This window comes from Salminus brasiliensis, chromosome 5 (assembly GCF_030463535.1).
Source record: "Salminus brasiliensis chromosome 5, fSalBra1.hap2, whole genome shotgun sequence".
NCBI classification, from domain to species: domain Eukaryota; kingdom Metazoa; phylum Chordata; class Actinopteri; order Characiformes; family Bryconidae; genus Salminus; species Salminus brasiliensis.
In genome coordinates, this window is record NC_132882.1 from 16033022 (window position 1) to 16056766 (window position 23745).

The following is a 23745-nucleotide window of genomic DNA, read 5'->3' on the forward strand; positions in this document are numbered from 1 at the left end:
AGTTTAAAGGTGCCAAAGAAAGCATTTAGTATTCCAGCCTTTATACAAGTATTTCATTATTTGATGATGAAATAGTATGTGACTGGCTGGGGTGAAAAATGCTGCGAGGGTACAAGCCTATTTAAAACCCTGTTATTTTGCCTCAGAATGAAACACGCAGATTTTCCTTTTATGGGGGGCTTGTGGACAAAAATTAAAATGATAAGCATAGTTTTACATCGTTAAAACCCATACTGTAGTTTTTCCATTACGGGGCTGGGTCTATGTAAACTTTGGGAGCAGCAATGAATGAGTCAAGACTCTTATGAAACAGTTATGTTTTGGGGTTTTTGGAATTGGCCCATTTTCCAGTTTGGTTATACTTTCAGTTATGCTGGATTTTCTTTACTAAGACACAACACAGATATCCCACCTTTCCCGATATTTCACCTTTTCCGTTTAGTTTAGTTTCTTGCAGCTCCATGTTCCAGAAACAGAGAAAATCATGATGAGGCCAAACTCCCTCCATTTCTGTGCATAGAAACATAAAAAAAAATGCATAAAAGAAGGCAAGTATTTCACAAGGCTCATCCAAGCTCAGATGAAAGTCAGCTGCTCATACATAGTTCACCTACATAGAGTCTTTCCCTCCACAGCAGCTAAAAAGAAGTCAGAAAAAAGTTCCTGCAAATGCCGGAGTCTAACTTCTCAAATTATCATTCTATGTCTTTATCAACACAGTATGAGAAGCACCAGTGTTTTTGTCAACTTTGGATGACATTCCTGTGCCGCCGGCGTCCTTCCCTGAAGACTTATTAGCCAGTTACACCTGCAGACAAAGAGCATTAATATGAGGTGAAGACAATACCTGCCTATCGCATCAAACACTTCCTCTCCCAGACAGGAAATGTGATGAGAAGTGAAGGTGCACTCCAGTCAAAGAGGAATTATTCATTAGCCCAAACTATCCACCCCCCACCCCTCCTCCTTTCCCCATCACACACACACACACACACGCACGCTCCTTCTTCTGCAGCTCTGGGCTGAATGAGGAATTGCTAATGAGCGATGGGTAAAACAGAAATAATTGGACGTCCTTGCACACGCGTCTCGGGTTGATGGTGATGTGCGATCAGAATAAATTGCAGAAAGATAACAAGATGGTTAGTGAGAGCGGAACACAGGCCTTTCAGTATTCAGTCAGACGTGTTTGTGTGCAGTTCACAGTTATTCACGCTTGAAACACACAAACCTGTTTTACATTAGGTGTGTGCCTTCTGGAACTTGCCACTCCCATTAAAATCCAAAAGGAGGTAACAAAATAGTGGCTGCACAGAATTATCAGACGCAGACCTGAGCCCATAGCCATTCAATTCTGGTGACGCTAAAAGAGGCAGCAGAAGACATCCTCATATAAATCATGAAAATTTAAGCCTTTGTTTAAACTGAACTGTATCAATGAGGCAATTGTTTTTTCCTCCCAAGTACTTCACTATGTTCAAGACTGCACAGTTTCTCTGGGTGATGAGCACAAAACAGGGAGCAAAAATGAAATGAAAAATTAAACTTACCAATTAAAATCAGGGGTCATTGTTTAATCCAATCTAAATTTAAGTTCAGATTAAATTTCTAAATCAGCCCATGATTTAAGTTATTTGTAACATGCCTGAATGACCCCCCCCCCCCACACACACACACAATAAATGTATAAAAAGCCATATTTGTGAACTGAACTCAAACAAGCAGCTAATCTGTTACAGTTCAAAACAAAGCTGAACTAGAATTAGAATAATGTATGTTGCGTTCAGTTATTGGTCATTATAGGAACAGAAAACAGGAGCTATACTCTTTCAGGGGCAACAGACTAAAGGATCTAGGATCCTCTGAAACATAACAATTGTGTGCATACTTTGTCTCCCCCTTGTGTTCAGAAAAAAAAGACAGACCAAAGACATACACTTACAGCTGATTATTTTAAGGAACTCAAATTTTTAAATTAACACCAACATGGAGGGTTAGCTTTCCAGAAGAATAATCTAGATCTAGATCGTTTTTTTAACAGTTGTGGGTATTTATGTTCAGTAGTTACCATAAGCAGCTTTTTAACCTTAAAATAATTAGTTTAATAAATACAGAAGTTAAAATGTACACTAAATAATAAGGCACTATTACTTGTCATTGTATTATTATTATTATTATTAATAATAATAATAATAATAATAATAATAATAACTAATCAAATCTAATTAAAGTTAATCACATTTCAAGTCAGGAAAACTTGTGACCTATCACTTTAAAATTTGTGTTTTTATGGAAAAGCTGAATAAAGAGAGTTTAATTCATAGAAGTGACATACCCTGAACATCAAACATTGTTGTCTCTAACCTGAAACTCAATCTGGCATGACTAAAACAGGCCAATTAAAAAAAAAAATGTAAACACTCCCAGCCCACTAGCGAGAGACTTTTGGCACCTAAAACGGTCACACAGTACAAAAAAGAAAAGAAACAGCCACTTTGGGAAAATATGGCATTGTTTGTCCTATTAATAAGGTTGACAAGCTAAAGCCAGGGCAGCAAGTGGTTACCATTTTTCCTCTCCATTGTTCATTCCCTCAAAAACAAAATCACAGCACCTTAGACTAGAGTGAACTAACTACATATCAGAAGGGGAACTCAAGACTCACACAAGGAAACCAGCATCAGGAAAGAGAGCCAATGCTAACGCCAGGTTAAAAGCTAACCTCAGCTAGCTAGCTAACTGCACACTGCACTGAGAGGTAAGCAACACTATCTGGTATACAGTAAGACTGGAATAATTACAAATAGCCCACCCTAAATAGACCACATCTGTGTTCAACCCCAGTCACCTGCCTCCTTACTATTTATACATCAGAAAAAAATCAACACTGAATAAATGCATTCTATGGCATCTTTAAAGAATCACGCTTGGCCTAAAAAAAAGGGCTAAGGGTTTAATATCTGACAATTTATTTTTCAAGGTAAAAATGCAGTTTAAAATAATATTTTAGTTTATTGAAAGGCTGCAGCCTAATTTAATTATGTTTTGATGACCTCCAGTTTCATTACCTTTTTGTTTTTTTCCCTCATCCAAAATAAGCAGCTGGGCAAACAAAGGTTATATTATTAATATGTGAATGTTGTGACTTTGTGCAGATGTTAATGGTAGATGAATGATAGTTCACGCACAGCTTCAACACGGGTAGGTATATGAAGCTCAACACTGTCATCTACTGGTCCCAAATGAGATCTTGTGAAATGAAAAAAACTAACACGGTTTTACAAAATCTGATTATGTCCCCAAAAACAAACATGTGGATGGATGGGCTGAGGCCAAAGAAAAGTTTTTGACATTTTCATTTATTTACAAAATATATACAAATAGTGCAGTTATGTAAAAAGACTGAAAGAAAGCAGCCCCAGGCTGTAATAAAATAGCACACACACACACACACACACACAATGCTGGTGCTGACAGTGCGTAAACTCTGAAGACACAGTCTTGTATGAAAGCTCACAGTACTGATCTGTACTTGCAGGCGAACATGATCCAGACAGCACATGCCGACTCAGGATAGGCAAACACACGGACCCGTACTGCCAGCCGGACATGGTCTCCACGACAACACACTATCTCCTCACAGAAAGGTGACCTGTTCAGACAATTGGAAATGACGTGTCAGTACCTCAAACATGCATTTATCATTAATATGCTTTTTGATATGCTTGCGGGGCAAGGTCTCTGTGTAAATGCTTCTGGACAACGTGTGTAATGAAAGCCCTTGTGGAGAAGGCCTGTGTGCTTGGTTATAGAACAGGAGTGATAGAAGCTGTATACCTGAGGCAGGTAGCGAAGGCTCTGCGGGCACTGCGGTGTAGGAAGTGTATGGGAAAGCCTTTAAAGGTGTGCCCATCAGGTACGGCTCTCCTCACAGCATCCTGAAACTCCTCGTTTCCACACGACACCCCTGTACAGCGCTCCAGCTCATAGGCAGCCAGAGCAGAGGACAGCAGGTAAGAAAGGTGATCATCCCAGACTGTAGCCAAACCCAGATCCTGATGAAGAAAAATGAGAGAAAGAAAACGAGAAAGAGTGAGTAAGTGAGAGAATGGGTGAGTTGGCCGAGAGAGACAGATAATAAGAGAGTGGACTTGAGAAATTTGACAAGAGTGAAAGAATGCGGGAGAGAATGAGCAAGTTGACTTGAAAGAATAAGCGAGAGTTCACTTGACAGAATGGGTGAGACAGAATGAGAGAGACCTGAGACACACAGAGAATGAATGAGTTGACTTGGCTTGAGCTGGCTTAACTAGAGGGAGAAGATAGTGAGAGGTGACTTGAGAGAGAGAAAGAGAAACTGAGTGCGAGGTGACTTGACAGAGTAAGAGAATGAGTGAGAGTTGACCGGAGAAAGAGAGAGAGAGTGAAAGAGTGGGAGAGTTTTAAAGCAGCAATATGTAGCAGTCACACTTCCTGACTGTAGAGGGAGCCCAGGAGCAAGATATATCAATTCTCACATAATGTTGCTTCACCTTAATAATGTATTATTTACTCATTGGCTTTCAACTATTATTCCAGTCACAACAACAACTAATAAACTTAACACATCTGAATATTTTAACCTTTTTACTAAATCTACCTGTGTATCGTACCTTTCTGTGCTCAGCCAGTAGGTAGCGCATCTCCAGCTCCAGCTGATTGCTTGCCTCGCTGGGCTGGACAGAGGGGGAGCAAAGAGGGGGCATTGGGGGGAGAGAGGAGGTGGCGCCAGGGGCACAAACTGATCGTACTGCGTCCTCACTCATAGGCTTCCAGCGTGAACCATCCGTGAAATCAAACACACATAACTCCACAGAGTCTGAAGGCTGGCAGTTAGCCAGAAAAGTCTTGTGGTTAAAAACACAGCCAAGGGTGCGGTAGGGGTATGTGGGTTTGGGCTGAGGAACCATTGGAGGGGCTTCAGGGTCTATTGGCTGGTGCAGGTACCTGAGGAGGAGAGCAGGCCAGACGTTATTAAAAGAAGACAAATAATCTGTGATAAGTCTAATACTGAAGGAGCTGTTTGCCTTTCATACAGAGGAGGTAACTTCTTTGTTTACTGGGGATTTCATGGCAAGTATGAACATGTGCATTCTGGTAAATACCATTTAAGATCTGTGTATGTGAATGACACAAAGCCCGAGCATTTACCAGTAAAAGTACCTTGATGGAGTCCTGAGTTTTTGTGTTAAAATAGAGAGCATGCCTGTCTGACACAGAAGATTGATATCTATGTTGAGACAGACAGCACAGTTGAAGGCTGTTACCTATGTGCAGTCAGGCTCTCCCAGAAGGTGACGGTGCCATCAGTACCACAGGTCATAACCCAGGTATAAGGGGTATTTTTGGCTTTGGTGCCTACACAAACATAAGCATCCAGCCCAAAGCCTAGTAGCAGACTACACAGCAGCGTGGCATGGTCTTCACAATCACCCTGTGAAAAACAGAAAATTGGTATTAAAGGAATAATTCAGTTAAACAAATCAAAATAACTGTTATTGTCAAAAAAAGTAAATGTTTTATAACTTACTTCAGATGCTGTCGATCAACCAAGACATGTTTAGCATCTGAAGTTTGCTTCTTAGGTTTAGAACAGGAGATGGCAGGATAAGGAAGCTAACAAACACTGGACATGGACAGTTACCAAGCTGTCTATGTTTTCTCGCTGTACCAAGCAAGAAAACATCTCTCAGTCTCTCAACGCATCATTACGGATGAGTCGGCAACTACTGATCTGATTGGTGATTGGTCTATGTCCAGAAACTATTAGCAACAACAGCCTACCATCTTCCATCCTAAACTAAAAAAGCACACATTGAAAAATGTGTTCGAAATCAATCAATGATTAACTGGTGAGCGCAAGCTACCCTAGCAAGCACAGAATACTGTGAATACCACCTGTAAATGCAAGATCACGGTGTAAAAAACCCGGCATTAGCAGGTTTATGTATGAAGTTACCTTGTTCCTACAGAGGAAGGCCATCATGGTACACCACTGCTCTTGCCGTGCTCCTCCCCCCACCACTGGTGCTCGTTCCTGGGCTAGCAGACTGACGAAGCGAGCAGCCTGACGTGGGCTTTCCAACAACCGACCAGCACGCAACACACGTACATATGAACACACTGGCCGGTTTACACCATTCTCATCCTAAAACACACAAAGATGGCATACTGTTTATCCAAACAGCTTCACAGGTATATGTGGATCAATAGGAAAAACAATTCATTTTTTTTTTTTTAATCAAACTACTTCAAATTCAAATCACTGATGACTTGAACTACTTGTAATTTCAATAATAGCCATCAAACTGATAGAGAATTTTTTTCATTTTAATTTTACATGCACATACACTGTGCGCACCAACCCGTTATCAAAAACTCAATTTACACACAAAGAAGTCACAAAGGAAAAAGAAATGGATTCATCAAGTAGAAAACGGCAATGACAACTGAGCAGACTCCTTGGAAAAATACAGCATTGGACATGGGAGCTTGAACAACTCCATTTGCGCTCCAAAAGCTCTACAATTGTGCTGTGTGTCTGCACAATGTGCTCATTGGAGTCCAATGCATAAGAACATTTTAAGCAGACTATAGAATCAACCATTAGCTCTGAGGTAAATGACATCATTACTGTGTTAATGTGTACAAATTCAAAACACAAACATTTAGTTTTGGTTTTGGACTGTGCAACTCCGATCTGGTGTGAAAAGGCCTAATGGCTCATTCCTCCCTTTAGCAGAAACAGAAAATCATTTTTAAAGAGGTAATTCTGGAACAATTCTAGTGATCCAGATCATGTCAAAAAGCTAAAAACTGCAAAAATAAAAATACAAGGTTTTTGTGTGACAGCAACAGTATACTGAATACATAACTGTAGTGTGTGTCAATTTATTGTTTTCTTTTTCCAAAATCTGTTTATCATTCCAGCCTTACTACAACTCTTGGGCTACTTACCTGAGCAAAGATCTTGACTAGTTTGGACTGATGAGAAGGTCTTATCTCCAAGAACTCTCTCCACCACTGTTTAGCATAGACCAGAAATAAACGCTCCTTCTCTGCAGTTTTCTGCCGCTCCAGTGATTGCTGTAAAAAGTAAAGCCATAAGCAAACGATCATGTCATAACATCAGAAGTGCTATACTAGTACAAAGACACAATTAAACAGAGTTGTGGACACACTTGTGCAATGCAGGTGGGAAATCATGAAGAATATTTCACCTGTGTGCTGATCACTTCAGGGCTCAGAGTTTCACTGAGGGGAGGATACATCTCCAATTTAAGGTTAAGAACCCCAGTTGGAACCTTACACTCACTACCTAAAGAGCCCACACCCACACAAAACCAGGATGTGTGTGGTTATGGAATGAGAATAAAAATGAGAATGTCAGGGAAAGTGTCTTAAACACTCTGGCCATAGCAAAAGGAAATCAATTATTGGGCTCTGTAAGCAAATGGCTGTCAAGGTCTAAAAGCGGACACTCACCTACACCAAGCAGCTCCACAGACACTGCTGTCTTTCCATTGGGGGCACTGAGGACAGACCGCCAATCCAGGAAATAAGAGGAGACAAGCGTAGTGTCCCCAGAGGTGTCAGCTTTAATCAGCACCATGTGCACTGGGTCACAGATGGACAACATGGTGGTGGCATCAGCCATTTTACTGGCATCACCTGGTCCAGAAATGGAAACATACACATTTCCACAACAACTTGATTGATTTTTCAGTGCAATTAGAAGGGAAGTTGTTATTTTTGCCCAGTACTATTAAATAAGAGACACCACCATTTTATTTATCAGCCATAACATTAACACAAACTCCTTGTCCATTATATCATTTACATTTATGGCATTTAGCTGACGCTCTTATCCAGAGCAACTTACAAGGTTACTCGTATTACAGAGGTGGGCCAATGTAGTGTTAGTAGTCTTGCCCAAGGACTCTTATTGGTGTAGCGCAGCATAGTCACCCAGACCGGGAATCAAACCCTGGTCTCCCACATGGTGTTGTAACTCAGTGGCAGGTAGTGGTGTTGTCTGTTGCGCCACACCAACCACTACATATATCAGCTCCACTTACCATTTAGGAGCACTTTGTGGTTCTATAATTACAACATGTAGTCCATTTGTTTCTCTGCATCCTTTATTAGTCTCCTTTCACCCTGTTCTTGCATGGTCAGGACCCCAAAAAAACACCACAGAGCAGGTAGTTTTTTTTTTAGTCGTGGGTCATTTTCAGCACTGCAGTGACACTAACAATGTGGGGGTGGTGTTAGTGTGTGTTGTGCTGGTACAAGTCTGTAATTATAGATTATTATAAAATAATAGACTACAGTCTGTGAAGGAGGTGGTGTTATGTTATGGTTGTACGGGGAAAATTACTGAGTCGGTCTTAAGTATCTTACGTGTCTGTAAAAACGTATGTTGTTTATCTGGGTAGGAAGTGTTGATAAAATAAGAATCAATACATGGAAGTGAAAACACCACACTGTGTGGCAAGACTCTTAACCATACAATTCTTCATTTATTCCATCCTTTCCTAAAGTAAATCAGGCGAGTATCTGGTGAAATTGAATAAATTGAATGCATTTCATTCTGAATACACAACTTCTGAAGGATCCTGTTGCTACAAAAACTGTGAAACCTTTTTGGCATCTACTCAGAACTGTTATCAGCTAGCATGCAACGTCACTGAAGTATGGGAGTGCTGTGAGATACCTGGGCCATCTCTGTGTACTTCAAGAAGAAAGCCCTCCTGCAAGTCTGGCTCACAAGCACATGGCACAGGTTTGGAGCAAAAGCGCTGGTTGCGGAAGTGTAGGTGGAGCGTTAAGGTAGAGCACACCTGACCAGGTAGAGGCTCTGGCTCTTGCAGGTGCTCAAGGAAGGCTTTGCCCCCCAGAACCTGCAGGTACAGGTATCTCCTCAGTGGACTGATATTAACTAGTGAAAGAAAGCAGAAAATACACACAATCTGAAACAGTGGTTTTACTAAAGAATGGAAGCCATGACTGTTTTTATTACATTAGATAAAATACCTGCACTTTTCGGACACTACTCAGGACTCACCTGTTTTAAGCTGTGTAATGTTCTTCTCAGAAAAGCGAGTTGGTGACTTGTTCAGAGTGCCTGCCTCTGTTTGTGGATCTGTCTAAAGAAAAGAAAAGAAAAAAAGTTATTGTTGAAACTTATTTGGTAATAACAACAATTACTTTGAATATGGCAAATACGGCAGAAAGTATTTGAATCCATACAAAAACCTGAAAGGACTAACACATCACATATGAAAGTAAGGCTGAGCGGTTAGAGCTATTAATGACAGGGTTGTGGGTTCGATACCCCAGCTTGGCAAGCTGCCATTGTTGGCCCCTTCACCCTCTCTGCTCCCCGGCCGCTAGAGTTGGCTGACCACCACTCTGTGTGTGTGTGTGTGTACTCACTGCCTCTTGTTCACTAGTGTGTGTGTGCGTGTTCACTACCACAGATGGGTCAAACGCGGAGGACACCTTTCATTGTACACAGCACAGTGACAAATACTTGCACCTTTACCTTTTTAGCAAATGTAATTAGAAAAGGCCAGATGTGTGTGTTCACACAGCTCAGGAAACATCATATTTAGATGAAAAAGTAAGATTTGTGCCAATGAAAGACCAAAGATCTGGTGGTGGATTTCCGCAGGTGCAGACAACCCCCTCCATCAGTGAACATCCAGGGTATGAACATCGAGAATGTGGACTCTTATAAATACCTGGGTGTTCATCTGAACAACAAACTGGACTGGTCAGTCAACACTGCTGCACTCTTCAAGAAAGGCCAGAGCAGACTCTACCTACTGAGGAGACTGAGGTCCTTTGGGGTGCAGGGAGCACTCTTGAGGACTTTCTTTGACATAGTGGTGGCATCTGCCATCTTTTATGGAGTGGTCTGCTGGGGCAGTAGCATCTCGACAGCAGATAAGAAGAGACTGAACAAACTCATAAAGAGGGCCGGTTCTGTCCTGGGGTGCTTCTTAGACCCAGTGCAGATGGTGGGAGACAGGAGGATGACAGCCAAGCTGACATCCATGCTGGAGAACAGCTCCCACCCCATGTATGAGACTCTGGCAGCACAGGGCAGCTCCTTTAGTGACAGGCTGCTTCATCCCAAGTGTATTAAGGAGCGCTATTGCAGGTCCTTCCTTCCTGCCGCCATCAGACTGCACAACCAGCACTGCTCCCAGCGGACCTCATACACACACACTTAACTACACACACACACATGTTCAGGGAACAGAGGACCCTCAATGTAAAAATACTATGTGCAATACCCCCACACACACACACACATGCAATTAAGAGTCATTTGCAATAACCTGTAAATAATATTGTTATTGCTTTTTAAATTCTTATTTAAATTGTATATAGTGTAAATGATTTATCTACATATATTTTGTATCGGAGTGTCTTGCTATCCCTTTCTGCTGGAACACTGAAACTCACCCCACTGTGGGACTAATAAAGGATTATCTTATCTTATCTTATCATTCAGTTCCATTCCTAACATACAATCAACTACAGAATGATGACATACTTTCGGTAATGCTGCTAGAGCACTAAAGACCACTTTCCCAGACATGGATTAAGCCTAACTCTGGACTAAATTGCAATACCAATGATAAATCACCACTGACAATGAAATTTGGTTTAGTCCAGGCTTAGATATAACTTGGGCCTGCGACACTGACTCATAGGTCTTGTCCTAAACACTACAGGAAGACAGTCATTGTGAAAAGCAGGTTGCAAGTTGAATCGGGTGCAAAAGAGCAAGGAAAACACTGCACTGTGCAGAGCTGTGGAGTTGAACTGGCTTCCTGTGTCATTAAAGAAAATTACATGATTTTAAAATGTTGTCGCTGAAACATTGTAGGTAAGATTAAAGATTAATGCGAACCAACCAATAGGTCCCTGCAAAGAGAACTACTGAAGCCTGTAATAAATGAGTTTACCACATTAGCAAAACTCAGTTCCTTCATGGCCTCCTCTACAATGCCTCTGCGCTGGAGAGCAGTGAGCAAGTCTTCCTCAGAGAGTGGCCGATCTCCACGGTCCCCTTCAGCCCTCAGCGTCTCAGCAAGGACACCTCGAATTTTCCCATGGATGTCCATCTAAACCACATAAACATTCATATTAACCACATGGTCAACAGAGATGTGTGTCTAACCACATGAACATTGACATTCATTTCAGGATGAGCAAAAAAATACCAGTCTAAAATGTAAACCCTAAAGTTTCATACATTTTTTTACAGCACACACTTTTCTAGTGTGAAGTACATTCTGTAACCTCACGCTTAAGTCTGTTATTTTACTTTTGTCTCTCTTGATGAACATAAAAGCCAAATCTTTGCAGAATCTGGACAGATTATCCATAATAGTGACAATGTTGCGAAGTAGTCTGATCTTTGAAAATAAAAGTACTTAATAAATTCCAAAGTCCAAAAAATACCTTAATTTGCCAGCTTAGCTACTAATCAGCATATGGTATGTTTTCACTTACTTTTGATGGTCTACCTTGCATGATCAGTCTGACCACACTAGTTAACTAGTTTGACCAGTTTGATGACCAGTTTGGTCACGTTGGTTATTCTTATATAACTGAACCATCAAACTGAATGACTGCTCAAACTCAGATTAAAACATACACTATGCAAGACCAGAACTAAGCTGGTTAACCAATTTATCCAACTTGCTTACCAGCAGAGTATGTTTATACCTGGATTACCAGCTTTCAAACACCTTGACCATCAAAAGCTGGTCTCGTACCAAAATGATGGCTCGATTATTGAATAGTAAGCCATCGCAGCAGCAACAGCAGCCTAACCCTCATTTAGAAAAGATTCAGTGGTGGCCATATCTATTACTATATCTGATTAAGAATGAAAATGGTCAATAGTGGATCCTACGTGTTTAAGTTATAAAATTGTAGCTACTGCTAGCGATCCGACGACCGGTGCTTCTGCTTGCTGCACAGTTCTGTGCCTAACCCAAACCAAACACAAAGAAAGTAGCTAGCTAGCAGCCATATACCCACAGTATACCTTAATTAAATGATCCTGGATGATCTGCTTCAGTTCCGACGCTTTCTCCGGTGAAAGGGACATGTTTGAACTGGTCGAAAATATCCCAAAACTACAGCAAACCGCGTAAATAAAACCTAGTGCCCAAAACTGACACACACGTCCGTGTTTAACAGTTAATCACAGCTAGCTAGCTGCATTATTCTTTATCGTTGATTATTTCAGTAAAGTCAGTTGTCAACATCAGCAGCTCCTCCTCCTCCTCATCGCCAGTTTAAATCCTGGCGGAAAGGCCAGCGGGAGAGTGGCTTCGTCAACAGCCGCATGGTTTTACCACGTTTTGGAACATTTTAGACAAACCGTTAAAAAAAAATATACAACACAATATTGCATTATAACCGTAATATTTTAACTGAACCGTAAGTGTTGTTTAAGAGTAGGTTGTATGTGGTGAAGTTGAGTCAGGCGATCCTTTGACAGCCATAAAACGTTGTTATGATTCGAAAGACCTTTTTGTAGTTTTCTGGTCTCCAGTGCTGCTCAAAGGCGATTTTGCTCTGTGTTGTGTTTTCAGCAGTGTTAGCTAGATATTTTTATTGATTATTTCCGTCTCAGAAATGTCGTATTTGCTAGATAAGTAATTACGTATTTACTTAATTACTTAAACTCGTGTTTACTTGCGGGGAAACTCGGATTTTCTGTTAGGCACGACTGTCCAGTTAGGGGCGTGTCAATACGCCACATTTTAAATGGGTTGTATTTTAGTCATTTAGCAGCTGCAACTCTGCAGTCTAAAATTCATTTTTAATTATAGTCTTGTGCCATTCGTAGATTCAGCTTGTCAGAGTGATACAGACAAAAAAAATAACAGTAAATAATAATAAAAATTAAATAAAATAAAAGTAGCTACTAAGCTAGTTATATTTTCCAATTTTTGTTTAATACTATTACGTTCAGCTAACGCACGGTATGTCCACACGTTTGTGGACACTTCTTCTATTGAAAGCATTCAGCCTCTTTAGATTGCACAGGTAGCTTGTCTAGTCCCCGGGGGGCAGTAATGCCAATAGAATAGGACTACCTGGAGCAGATGAATATGAACCTGTTGGCACCGTGCCAGGTGGCAGGTGTGGTTTAAAGGGGTATACTAAACTGTTGAATGCTCCGCTCTCATTCGGACTATTTTAAAGGTGTCTGGTAGTTCATTGTGATTTTGTTGTTGATTTCCAGTGATTCAGCAAATAATGTAATAATTATATAATATATGCTTACCCCCGTTTGTGTAATATAAGAACTAAACGAAATCACAAAAGATAAGGTGAGGCAAAGATTTCAGGGACGAGGGAAAGAAACCGTATGTTTATTATATGCTGCTAGATGTCATGCTTAAATGACAATTTTATGTCGATAACATTAATTTTAAATTAAATTTAAAATGAATTAAAATTAATAAGTAAATCTTTATGTTATGTCATTTTGTGGAGGCAGAAATCTGGCTTATTGGAACGACAGATGAGAAATAACAGGACGTGTGATCAATGACCATAAATACATATGAAATATAGTAAGCAAATGATTTAATTTAGGTCTAATTAAGTAAATATCACCAAGTAGTATACATATTGATTGCTTGATTGATTTTTTTCCTTTCTCCAAAACATGCTATTATGCATTTTAACAAATCAAATTGTTTATCTCTTAGTTACCCTTTGGGGAAGGATCACTTTTAAACTGGTTTACCTTAAATGGCCTTTTCTGAAGTTGTCTGAAGATTTGTTATTGCTCAGACAAATTAAGTCTATGAAGTGAAGCCTAGGTGATGCAGTTTATAGGTCAGACAGTCTTATTGCTCTTTTATAGGTTCAGTATTTTAACTAGTGTATGTGTAATATATATATATATATATGCCCACAGTTGCTTGCTTAGCCATTATTTTAGCTTAGTTTACTGGGATAAGTACAAATACATTTGTCCTCCATTTTCATAACAATAATAATAATAATGAAAACTATCAGTAACAAATCTGGATCCAGTGAGAACCGTAATTAGTTCCATAATCAAATTAGGCATTTTCCCATATGTGGTTCACTGCCTTTCCCGTTTGGAAACTTAAATAGATTTTACCATGCCAGCACTAGCCACTTCTGCAAAACAGGAACTCCAGGAACAGAAGCTGTGTAAGGCCTCTCATTTGGTCCACATTGATTTCACTAACTCAACCAATCATTCAAGTTCAGGCGACAGCCCTACATAAAATGTAGATTTTTAAACAGTATTTTTGTAATCAATTAATTGATTACAAAAATGGCTGCAAGCTTTACTGCACCTGATGAATATAGAAAGCAATTAGCTAAATCCTATTTATATATAGCTATAATCCTAATTCTAAGCATGCAGTCGGGACCTTCCTATCATCTTAGTGTTGACTATATTGGACCTAAACATCTAGACTTACAAAAGCTACACTATAGGACCTCCAACATGAGCAACAAATCTCACCATTGAGATAAACAGACAAAGAACAAATTTCTTTGTTTAGCAGAAGTTTGTTTTGTTTTTACTATATACATTATTTCAAAATTGAGCATGACCCACTTGTTATGTTCAGTGACATAGTCTATCATCAGTCCATTACTAAAAACTCCTGAGATGTGAACATAAAGACCATATATGACAATTTCTGTCTTCCAACAAATGAAAGGGACATCTCCACCTGGTGAGTACCTAAATGCATCACTTATCCAAAGTTCAGGGAGTGATTAACGAAAATGTTCCTATAAAACGGTTCCTGACTGGCAACAGTGTTCTATCCTGGTTCTAATGGGTCAAGTATCCTAACACATTACAAGTGTTAAGGCCCAAAGCTGATTGAACAGAAATGGAATTACTAAAGTAAGTATAACATTCAGGAAATCAGGTGGAATGTCCTGCGATGAATGTTTCCTGCAAAACAGCACAAAAACTTGAACAGAGCTTGATGAACATCATTTGCTTGCAAAAATCCAAGCATCTCATCATCACAGAGTACTTTGACCTGGGTCCCACTATGAAATGAAAGAAAAGAGAAGGGGGGGAGGGAAAAAAAAAAAAAAAAAAAAAAAAAAAAAAATCAATGGAAAGAGTCTGTATGGTGATGTGGTGTCATTGTGAGAGAAAAGCCCAGCACAGGACCAGTCCCAGGGCAAGAGCTGCTCCAGCGCCAACATTTAAGAGAATGGGTCTCCAGTACATCCAGTTCTCTTTCTTCTTCTCGGATTCACTCAGCTTCTGCTTCATCTGCTGAACCCTCTGGGCTGTGCTGGCTATCCGTTCCTCACGATGCCTCTTACGCAGACTACAGAGAAAAGAGGGGGTGTTTTTCAAAGTATATACGTGAGATGGCGAATTCTTGAAAGGCAAGTAACTGTAGTGACCATACAAAGAATTGTTGCTTACAAACGTTTTGACCAATGAGACAGATCTTTAAATGTTGCACTATGCTTCTAGATGAAATGTTTCTAAACAGACATTTGCATTCCAATGAAACGGGAGTATACCTATCTGTTTTTAGCTCCACTTGCTGCTCTTCTTTTGGCAGCTCTATCCAATCTCCTTCCCCGCCTGACTCTCCCATCTGTCCATTGAGTTTGTCTAGTTTGTCTGCAGGCCTTGCGTTGTCTACAGGGGGTGACCACAAGTAGGCCTCTGGCTCCTTGTCCTCTTTAGACAGCCTCTGCCACTGCTCCTGTAGTACAAAGAAAGAAAAAAGAAAAAAGAAAAAAAAAAAAAATTTCATGCCAAGCTCAGACTGCACATTTTTGTCCTAGATTAGGCACTCATCATGTCATAAATCTGTGCCACTCTTTGATTGGGAGATAGCAACACTCCATATTTGACGCCGATCAGTCCTTGGGAAAGAGAGTTAAGAAACTGTCAATCATGGCTACAGAAATGCTGTGTGTGATGCAGACAATTTTGTGTTCAAAAAATGAAAAATAATAAAAACGTTGTCACAAGGAGGACATTATAGGCTCTATGCTTCAAAGTGAACTTGAGGTAACATCAATAACATAACATAAATGTAGCTACCAGATTTACTGTAAGTAAACAGGAGGTCTTATGATAGAAAAAAGCTACTTTTTGTACTCATGGTACTCTCTAAGGAAAGGTCAAAAAAGCAGGAGTATTGTTTCCACAGCTCAACGAACCTTTCCTCAGCTTTGCTGTTCCATCTGAGAGATAAATCAGGCATCTTTCTCTTTACCATGTTAACATAGATAATAACAGGAAATATGTGACGTATATAAATGTATATTCTGACGCGCTAGACTTTCATCGGGGTGTCGTGGGACATTCCATTTCTCAAGGCACTGTTCTTTAAATAAGTTACACTACAAGGCCCATTCGTTGTTCATGACGCTCATATTCGGGCCTGACTATTCAAAATTCAAAATAGAAAAAATGTCCAGAATACTTGTAGTCTGATCCAGCATCACCTGTAGAGTGGAGTCTCCCAAGATACACTTGGCTCCTTCATTAATGGCCATGTATGAAAAGCGAAGCTGGTCTGGTGTTTGAATGAGGCCCATACGATACTCCCTCATGTCCAGCAACACTTTCTGTATATCCACAGACGATGGGTCCTTCTTCTTTTCCATCTGCACAAGAGCAAAACAGAATTAGTGGTGTAAAGGTCTGTATAAGACCAACCACAATTTTTATGAAACACTATGGGCTGGCTTGTGGTTAATGAGAAAAATTAAGACAAGGCTTATGAATTAAGACATGGAATTGAAAACGGTTTAATACCCTGAAATAAAGTTTTTTAAAAATTAAAAAAATAAATAAATAAGTAATTACAAATGATCTTATTGTCCACTTAAATTGAATGTTTAACTTGTTTATTAATTGAATGTTTAAGGATCTTACCAAGACAAGGCAGGTATCAACCAATGAGAATGTTCCAGATCTGCCAATCCCTGCACTGCAGTGAACCACAGCCGGCCCATTCTCAGGCTCCAATGAATTTGACTCTCTGACCTTAAATAAAAAGTTGAGGAAAGATGCAGGGGACTCGGGCACACCAAAATCAGGCCACGTAGTGTAATGAAAGTGATAGATGTGTCTGCTCTCTCCTGTCTAAACAGAGAACAAAAACAACAACATTAATATTATAAGCTTAGAACAATATTTAAGAGGTTCTGCAAAAATAGGCTTTGAAATATTACTGTACAAGCCTGTTAGCCAAGTTATCTACAGAGCCTGTTATATCTCCTGTTACAGAAAATGCAAGTTACATAGAATAGAGCCTGTTAAAAAATAGCAATGCTAACCAACACCATTAACACGTCCCGATCAAGGGTTTTTACCGCCGAGCCGAGCCTCTTGATGCCAACTATCGACAGATACCGATCTGATCCGATTTTTGTGTTTCTGTAATTAATACAGCCCGACAATGAAGGAAAACTGTGCTAATCAACGCTAGTAAACAGCAATAAAATTACTATTTTTAGTACGAGTTTCTGTAATCAGACTAAATTCTAATCTGATCTACTTTGTTTGGAGTAACTCTTATGTATAGTCTTTAATATCTTACTGTCCAGTCTGACTGACCCACTTAACCATTCAGCTCCCAGCTCCCTTACAACTGCAGTCAGATCACGGAGTGTGTGTGTGTGTGTGTGTGTGTGTGTGCGCACGCGTGTGTGCATTAGCATTATCCTCCTCCTCGGTGCTGAATGCACTGTTCAGAGCTGGTCTAGAAGCAAAGAAAGGAGCGTGGTTCTCTCACTGGTAACAGAGCATTTCCACCATAGTTTGATTTCTAAATAGACAGAATTCAGGAAGGTGGGATGGGAGGAACGCTAGATCTTTCCAAATGGATCTAATGGGATAATATATAAATAAAGCAGAACTACAACAAACTGGGTGGTTTTTGGCAGCACAGACAAAACGGCAAAAAAAATAGACCAACGCTGCTGCTATTTAAGGTGGAATGCAGAGTTTGTCTAAGAAGCTAACTTTAGCTTTTGTTTTGGTTGCTAACTGTTAACATTGTCACACTTCAGTTCAAATAAAGCTGTTTAGTTTTCCTCACCAGATTACCTTTGTCTGACGAAGCTTTCCAAAAAAATTAGAAGTTCACCTGCTGCAACTAAGGATCATGTATATTAATGGTGCCTAGAGGATGCCAGAGGAACCTAAGGATCAAAAGTGGATTGGAACCTTAAAAGACGATACCCGATCAATCAAAACTGCCTGGATCGTATTGGGACATCCATAATTTACACAGTCAAAAATACATCCTTATGATTTTCTATCATAGGTTATTGTTTTGCTTGTAAGTGGATATATCTGAGGTTCTTTTGGAGCAAATACCGCATGCTGTAGTTTAATGCACTGATGGTTGACACCATGTTATTGCCCTACATGTAGCACTGTGTAAATAAATAAAGTGAAGAAAGAATAATTGGCTTCACATTCTCTGGAAAGGTACGGTGTAGCAGATCAAAAAGATGCATTGGCAGGCCTGTTAGTCAAAAGAAGCCTTTTCTAGCCAATGGAAGCAGTGTTATAGGTGGAAACCTACACTATATAAAAGTTGTTAATTATTGAATTCAGGTTTTCCATTCAGCCACAGGTGCACACAATTACACGCCAGGTGCTGAGACACACTGTGTGTAAAAGTTGCTATTGTTCTCAATTAGCTCCTAACCTGCTGGTAGAGCTGCAAGGGAGACCAACTCCATTTTAATGTTTATGGATTTGAAATGGAATGTCATGAAAGCCCCTGTAAGTGTAATGTGTTGGTGTCCCAATACTTGTCTATACAGTGTAGCTGGCAAATTAATTTAAAAAAAAAAAAAAAAAAAGAAAAGAAAAAAAATCAATTTAAATGATCAAACATCGAAAACAGAATAGAAGATTTATGGTCAATCATCTTACGTTGGTATTTTGAAGCTCCAGCACTCTTATCGTATAATAAGATTTGTCATCTTCAGACACTAGAGTCACCACAAATCCTGTGTCACTGAAGTCCATTTGTCTCTCTTCTTTTGATGGCCAGTACTGTGCACATTTCTCCTATGAAAGACATAAAAAAGCAGATCTGGCATGTGCTAAACCTTGAAAAAAAAATTTACATAAGTGGGAGAATAATGGAACAAACATTCACTTACAGCTCCTTTTTCTACAATTCTGTTGAGCATAATGACAGCTTTGGTCCGCTGCTCCCAGATCATTAACCAGAAGTGACCACAAGTATTCCTCAAAGGACCCTGAGTGTCAGAAACAAGTAAAGTAATTGACTACATAGTATATCTAGTATAGCCACTTTACAGATGGCCAAGTGCATGGAACTGTAAGCAGTAATGAAATGTATGAAAATAGGACAAGCACGTATGGGAGTTTATGTAATTGTATCTAACAGCAGGTAAGCTTACCCCATAGATATAAGAGATGGGATCAAATGGTCGGGAACATGCAATGAAATAGTATTACATATCTTACTACATTTGATATAACTTAAAATTAGAATTACTTAATTTGATAGTGCAACTATTTTTTCTTCCACTTCTAATTTTAAAGCAACACTATGTAGCATATTACCTTAAAATAACAGCTTCAAAATCATGTTGATGCTCTGCTGACTTGTAATAGGGAGAGAAGCAACTGTCATTACTACTCTAGGCTCACACTGCTAACTGCACAACATAACTTTAGAGAAGCGGGCATGACAATACTCGCAAGAAATCCCCCTACCGATGGGCCAGGGGGGGCCAATTCTCCATAGTGTTGCTTTAAGAGCATATTTTAGTTTGATTTTGGTGTTTCTTTGCATGATTTGAAACACAAGCCTCCACAGTAGGATAAAGCCCAGAAAAAGAAAAATACAGAGAAGAAGTTGTAGACACTGAAACATACAATACGAATATACTGTTTTATGCTTGTTTGTGTCCAAAACAGTTTCATTTCCTGTGGAGGCCTATGGGACAGGGATATTCACTACCGGTTGTAGAGAACCACAATCCAGCCCCCCCCACCCCCTCCCCCACCACCACCAACACCCCATTCAGAAATGAATTGTCCTGCTAAGCAGGTGCTTAGGAGCAGCTCTATGTTCCACTGGAAATGCACTTATTACTGTAACTGTAATAATGAAAGTTAGTCACAAAAATATCACTGCAGTGAATAATCAAGAGAGTGGTTCCATGTTTCAGTGTGCACGGTATTATGTGGGGGAAAAACGATCTGGCCTATGCACATGAGAATTACTACAGACACCCCCTTACATAAAAAATAATAAATAAATAAATAAATACAAATCACAAAATCTGTGAATAAATAAAATTCACTTAACCACTGTTTCTTTTCACACAACACTATGTTCAATATAACTATTACTGCAAACATGTTATTAGTTATTACTGGGGGATAAAGTAACAGTTTAGCAGCATGTAACCATTACCGTATCTGCCTTTTACATGTTAATGAATATTACACAGCCCTGGAAAGCTGATTAGCAATTCAGCAGTACGGGGAAACACACACACACAATTCATAATAAACACATTATAGTCTTAGGCTTGTTCAGAGAACATTATTTCAAGGGAAGAATTCATGAAGAATTCCCCTCCCCCAAAGACGGTTCACATTTTTGCTCAATCTATTTTGCTCTGGTCATTGGGACTGAGCAAAAATGCAAACCTTCTGGGAAGGGCCCAGGAACAGGTCTGGGAACCACTGCTCTAAACTTGTTTAAAATAGGAAGTTATACAGCTCACTCATACCTGTGTTAATATGTAGCTTCTTTGGGCATCCTCCACATTTATTAGGCTTGCATTTATGTAGTCGTTTTCTGTATTTTCTAATCTCACCCGGCTGTGATCGTCTAAAAGAGACAAGGTGTCACTGAGGAAATCTACACACTAAGTTTAGCTCATGAACTTATTTACAAGCAAAAATATGGAGAAAAAAAATCAGGACCTACTTAAAATTCAGAAACTCATTCTATATATTATGGTCACTTACATGGGCTGACATCTCTGTATCTGTTCCTGTTTCGATTTTCTGGAAACTTTGCCACTTTGAAGGAACACTCTTGAGACTGATTACGGATCTCCTAAAACACAGACACACACACACACACAACTTTCAGTTAGCTAACCAAATATAAATTGTAGTTAATGCAAACTAAAACTATGTCGTAACTAAACTCAATGCTTTTCTGAGGGGCCTAAAATAAGCAGTATGTGTATGTTTTTATGTTTCTGGGCATGAAATTAAACCTAGACTTGACTCCATATTCATAAATATTATGTATGTTAGGTCTGCACTACTTTTTCCTCTCAAAGAAAAATCTCCACACAGAAAGTTGTGTGGTCCAGCACTGGGTTTGATCCCTGTCTGTGAGACAGACCCTAACGGAGTTATTTTTAAGAACTACAAACTGAATTACCTTCTTTTAATTTTTAAATCATAAAAAACTGCAACTTGATATAGGCATAATAATTAAAGGTGAAAGGGCCGTCCTTGTGGCAGTGAGCGCAGTGCTGATGTGAGGTTAATTCTAGAAACACACACACACACACACACACACACACACACACACACACACACAGAATTCTGAAGAAATCCCCCCTCAGTTCTTAGAAAACATATCAATGTACGTTTCACAGGAAGTGTGAGTGCAGCTCAGCCCTGTTTGGTGGCCAGTGCACCAACGTGCTCTTGAAATTAAACCCTACTTGCTGTTCACGCCGCTGCAATTCCTCAAAGTAAACATGTAACGTTAGTAGACAACATGTGCCAAGATCTCTCTCGCTTACACACACTCACACACACACTCACTCACACACACACTCACACACACACAGCTTTTAACGTGAAGCGGTGAAAAAAGACGACTCTAATTCGGTTTATTTGATATATCTAGGGGTGGGGAATGGACACACGTGGTGCCTGTGGAGAACAAAATTAGACATCACTTCCCCACAAATGATTTGTGAAAGTAACGCGGTGTGAAAAGGAATAAACCTACATTTAGTAACATATCTAAGCTTGTCGAGCTCATCACCGTTTCTAGGTACCCCGCGCATGCGCACACCTAATCTCTGGAACTAACAAGCAGGCTAACAGCTAGCTCCGTTTAGAGCCGATTCTTCCTTACAATCCTTTACGTAGGTGAAACTAATCAAACATAACACAACCCACAAACCCACAACTTAAAAAGGAACTCTCGATTAACTTACGTTGTAGAGATTTTGCCACTGCCCAGGTGAATCTATGCCCTCGAACTCATCCTGATCCATTTTTAGTCAGATTAATCAGTAATTTACAAAGAACAGCCGGTATCAAATTCCACTCAGCACACAGAAGCTCGGTTTGATCATGTCTTTGGAGCTATGTGTAATGTTAAAGTGGCCGTAGAGACCGCGCATTGCTGCGTTTAACTCGTCCTGGTCAAAAGGGATAAAACGCGCCTGAGCTCCTGTCCACCGGAGCTGCTTCCGTAGCTTCAGCTCGAAGCCCCGCCCCCTTTCAGCGGGGACCCTTCAGCGCACCAAACGTCCGGCACGGTTTACAAAGCGTTCAGCAAAAAGGGGTCTGAGGGCTGAGCGATGACACTGATTATCTTTGCGTTACCAATACAGTAATATTAAAGGAAGTATTGCGCTGCCAATAGAAATCTTTCTTCCATATGTGTTGTTTCATGTGAATAAGCAGTTGTCAAAGCATTTCACTGCTAGATGTACCGTGTATGACTATGTGTGTGAATTGTTTTGGTCTGATTTGATTGGATTTGATCACAGTGACCAACAGTAAACTTACGTATTAAATGATATAAGAAAAAAAAGCCTATAAATTCTAATTAAATAAACCAACACATAAAATGATCATTCGTTCATTCACCTTCTTATGCACATCTTACTGGTCGGAGCAAGGGGTGCAAGGCAGAAATACCTCCATAGACAGTGCCCCAGTCCACCACAGTACCACACATAACCATTCACTCACACCTAGGGGCTATTTAGCATGGCCAACTCATCTACCAATTATATTTTTGGCAGGTGGGTACCTGGAGAAAACCCCCATGAAGAACCCACAACACCAGGCCCCTAATGTTGTGCAACACATGCACAACTTGTGGTCTTACCATGATGCCCTAAATGAGAGCCAACTTTCATTAAATATTGTTAACATAGGGACTACATGCCTGTGTTAATGTGATGTGGCATGAAGTGATTTGATTATTCAGGGTTTTACACTGAGGTTTCTGAACTTGAGAGACAATTGATTTGGGTAAAATGCCCATGACCCTGTCGCCAGTTCACCGGTTGTCCCACATTTGGTAGGTACTGACCACTGCATGCCAAAAAAAAACTCCACAAAGCTGCCTGATGTTTTAGAGATGCTCTGATCCTGTTGTCTTGGAAAAGAATAATGTTTTTCACTTGACCTGTCTCAAATCAGATTTCTGTTTCAGTGAAAAGTCAGTAGGAGAAGTGATCTTTCTTTTTCCCAAAGGGGCGCTATTAGTACACACTAAAACATCCTGCATGTGATAAAGCTGAGTTGAGTCTTTTTTGGAGGCTGATATACCTTTACCAAGATTTTGGGTTAGTGGTGTTGGCTGTAATACCACCAGTGTACCACCAGTGTACCACCATGTGACG

At 39.9% G+C, this 23745-nt stretch overlaps 2 protein-coding genes across 3 annotated transcripts; both read right to left on the reverse strand.

Annotated features, from left to right (window-relative positions):
- Positions 1-3343: 3343 nt before the first annotated feature.
- Positions 3344-12351, reverse strand: cep76 (centrosomal protein 76). Its single transcript, XM_072678780.1, has 12 exons — positions 12113-12351; positions 11022-11180; positions 9107-9188; positions 8756-8980; positions 7525-7710; positions 7260-7357; positions 6997-7125; positions 5999-6187; positions 5307-5473; positions 4653-4986; positions 3838-4055; positions 3344-3652 (listed from the first exon to the last, which is right to left on the reverse strand). Exons 1-12 carry the CDS (start codon positions 12173-12175, stop codon positions 3514-3516), a joined length of 1989 nt encoding a protein of 662 aa, XP_072534881.1. The 5' UTR covers positions 12176-12351; the 3' UTR covers positions 3344-3513.
- A 2266-nt stretch (positions 12352-14617) lies between these two features.
- On the reverse strand, positions 14618-22580 carry ptpn2a (protein tyrosine phosphatase non-receptor type 2a). Of its 2 annotated transcripts, XM_072679603.1 has the most exons (9): positions 22321-22580; positions 21101-21191; positions 20860-20960; positions 19249-19347; positions 19016-19153; positions 17000-17209; positions 16567-16728; positions 15628-15815; positions 14618-15425 (listed from the first exon to the last, which is right to left on the reverse strand). In XM_072679603.1, the coding sequence occupies exons 1-9, from the start codon at positions 22378-22380 to the stop codon at positions 15233-15235; spliced, it is 1242 nt and encodes a 413-aa protein (XP_072535704.1). In that variant the 5' UTR covers positions 22381-22580; the 3' UTR covers positions 14618-15232. The 2 variants fall into 2 exon arrangements, with proteins under 2 accessions (XP_072535704.1, XP_072535705.1); XM_072679604.1 differs by lacking the exons at positions 20860-20960; positions 22321-22580 and having other exon boundaries at positions 21101-21185.
- Positions 22581-23745: the final 1165 nt, after the last annotated feature.

Bases quoted from the DNA above. Each gene is read 5' to 3' on its own strand.
- cep76 (XM_072678780.1), bottom strand. From the start codon at position 12,175: ATGTCCCTTTCACCGGAGAAAGCGTCGGAACTGAAGCAGATCATCCAG. The intron at 7,126-7,259 runs GTGAAATATTCT...TACTTTTTACAG, and splicing joins CTGAAGTGATCAGCACACAG to CAATCACTGGAGCGGCAGAA. The intron at 6,188-6,996 runs GTAAGTAGCCCA...TGTGTGTTTTAG, and splicing joins TAGTCAAGATCTTTGCTCAG to GATGAGAATGGTGTAAACCG.
- ptpn2a (XM_072679603.1), bottom strand. From the start codon at position 22,380: ATGGATCAGGATGAGTTCGAGGGCATAGATTCACCTGGGCAGTGGCAA. The intron at 20,961-21,100 runs GTAAGTGACCAT...TGTCTCTTTTAG, and splicing joins ATACAGAGATGTCAGCCCAT to ACGATCACAGCCGGGTGAGA. The intron at 19,348-20,859 runs GTATGAGTGAGC...TCTGACACTCAG, and splicing joins GAAGCTACATATTAACACAG to GGTCCTTTGAGGAATACTTG.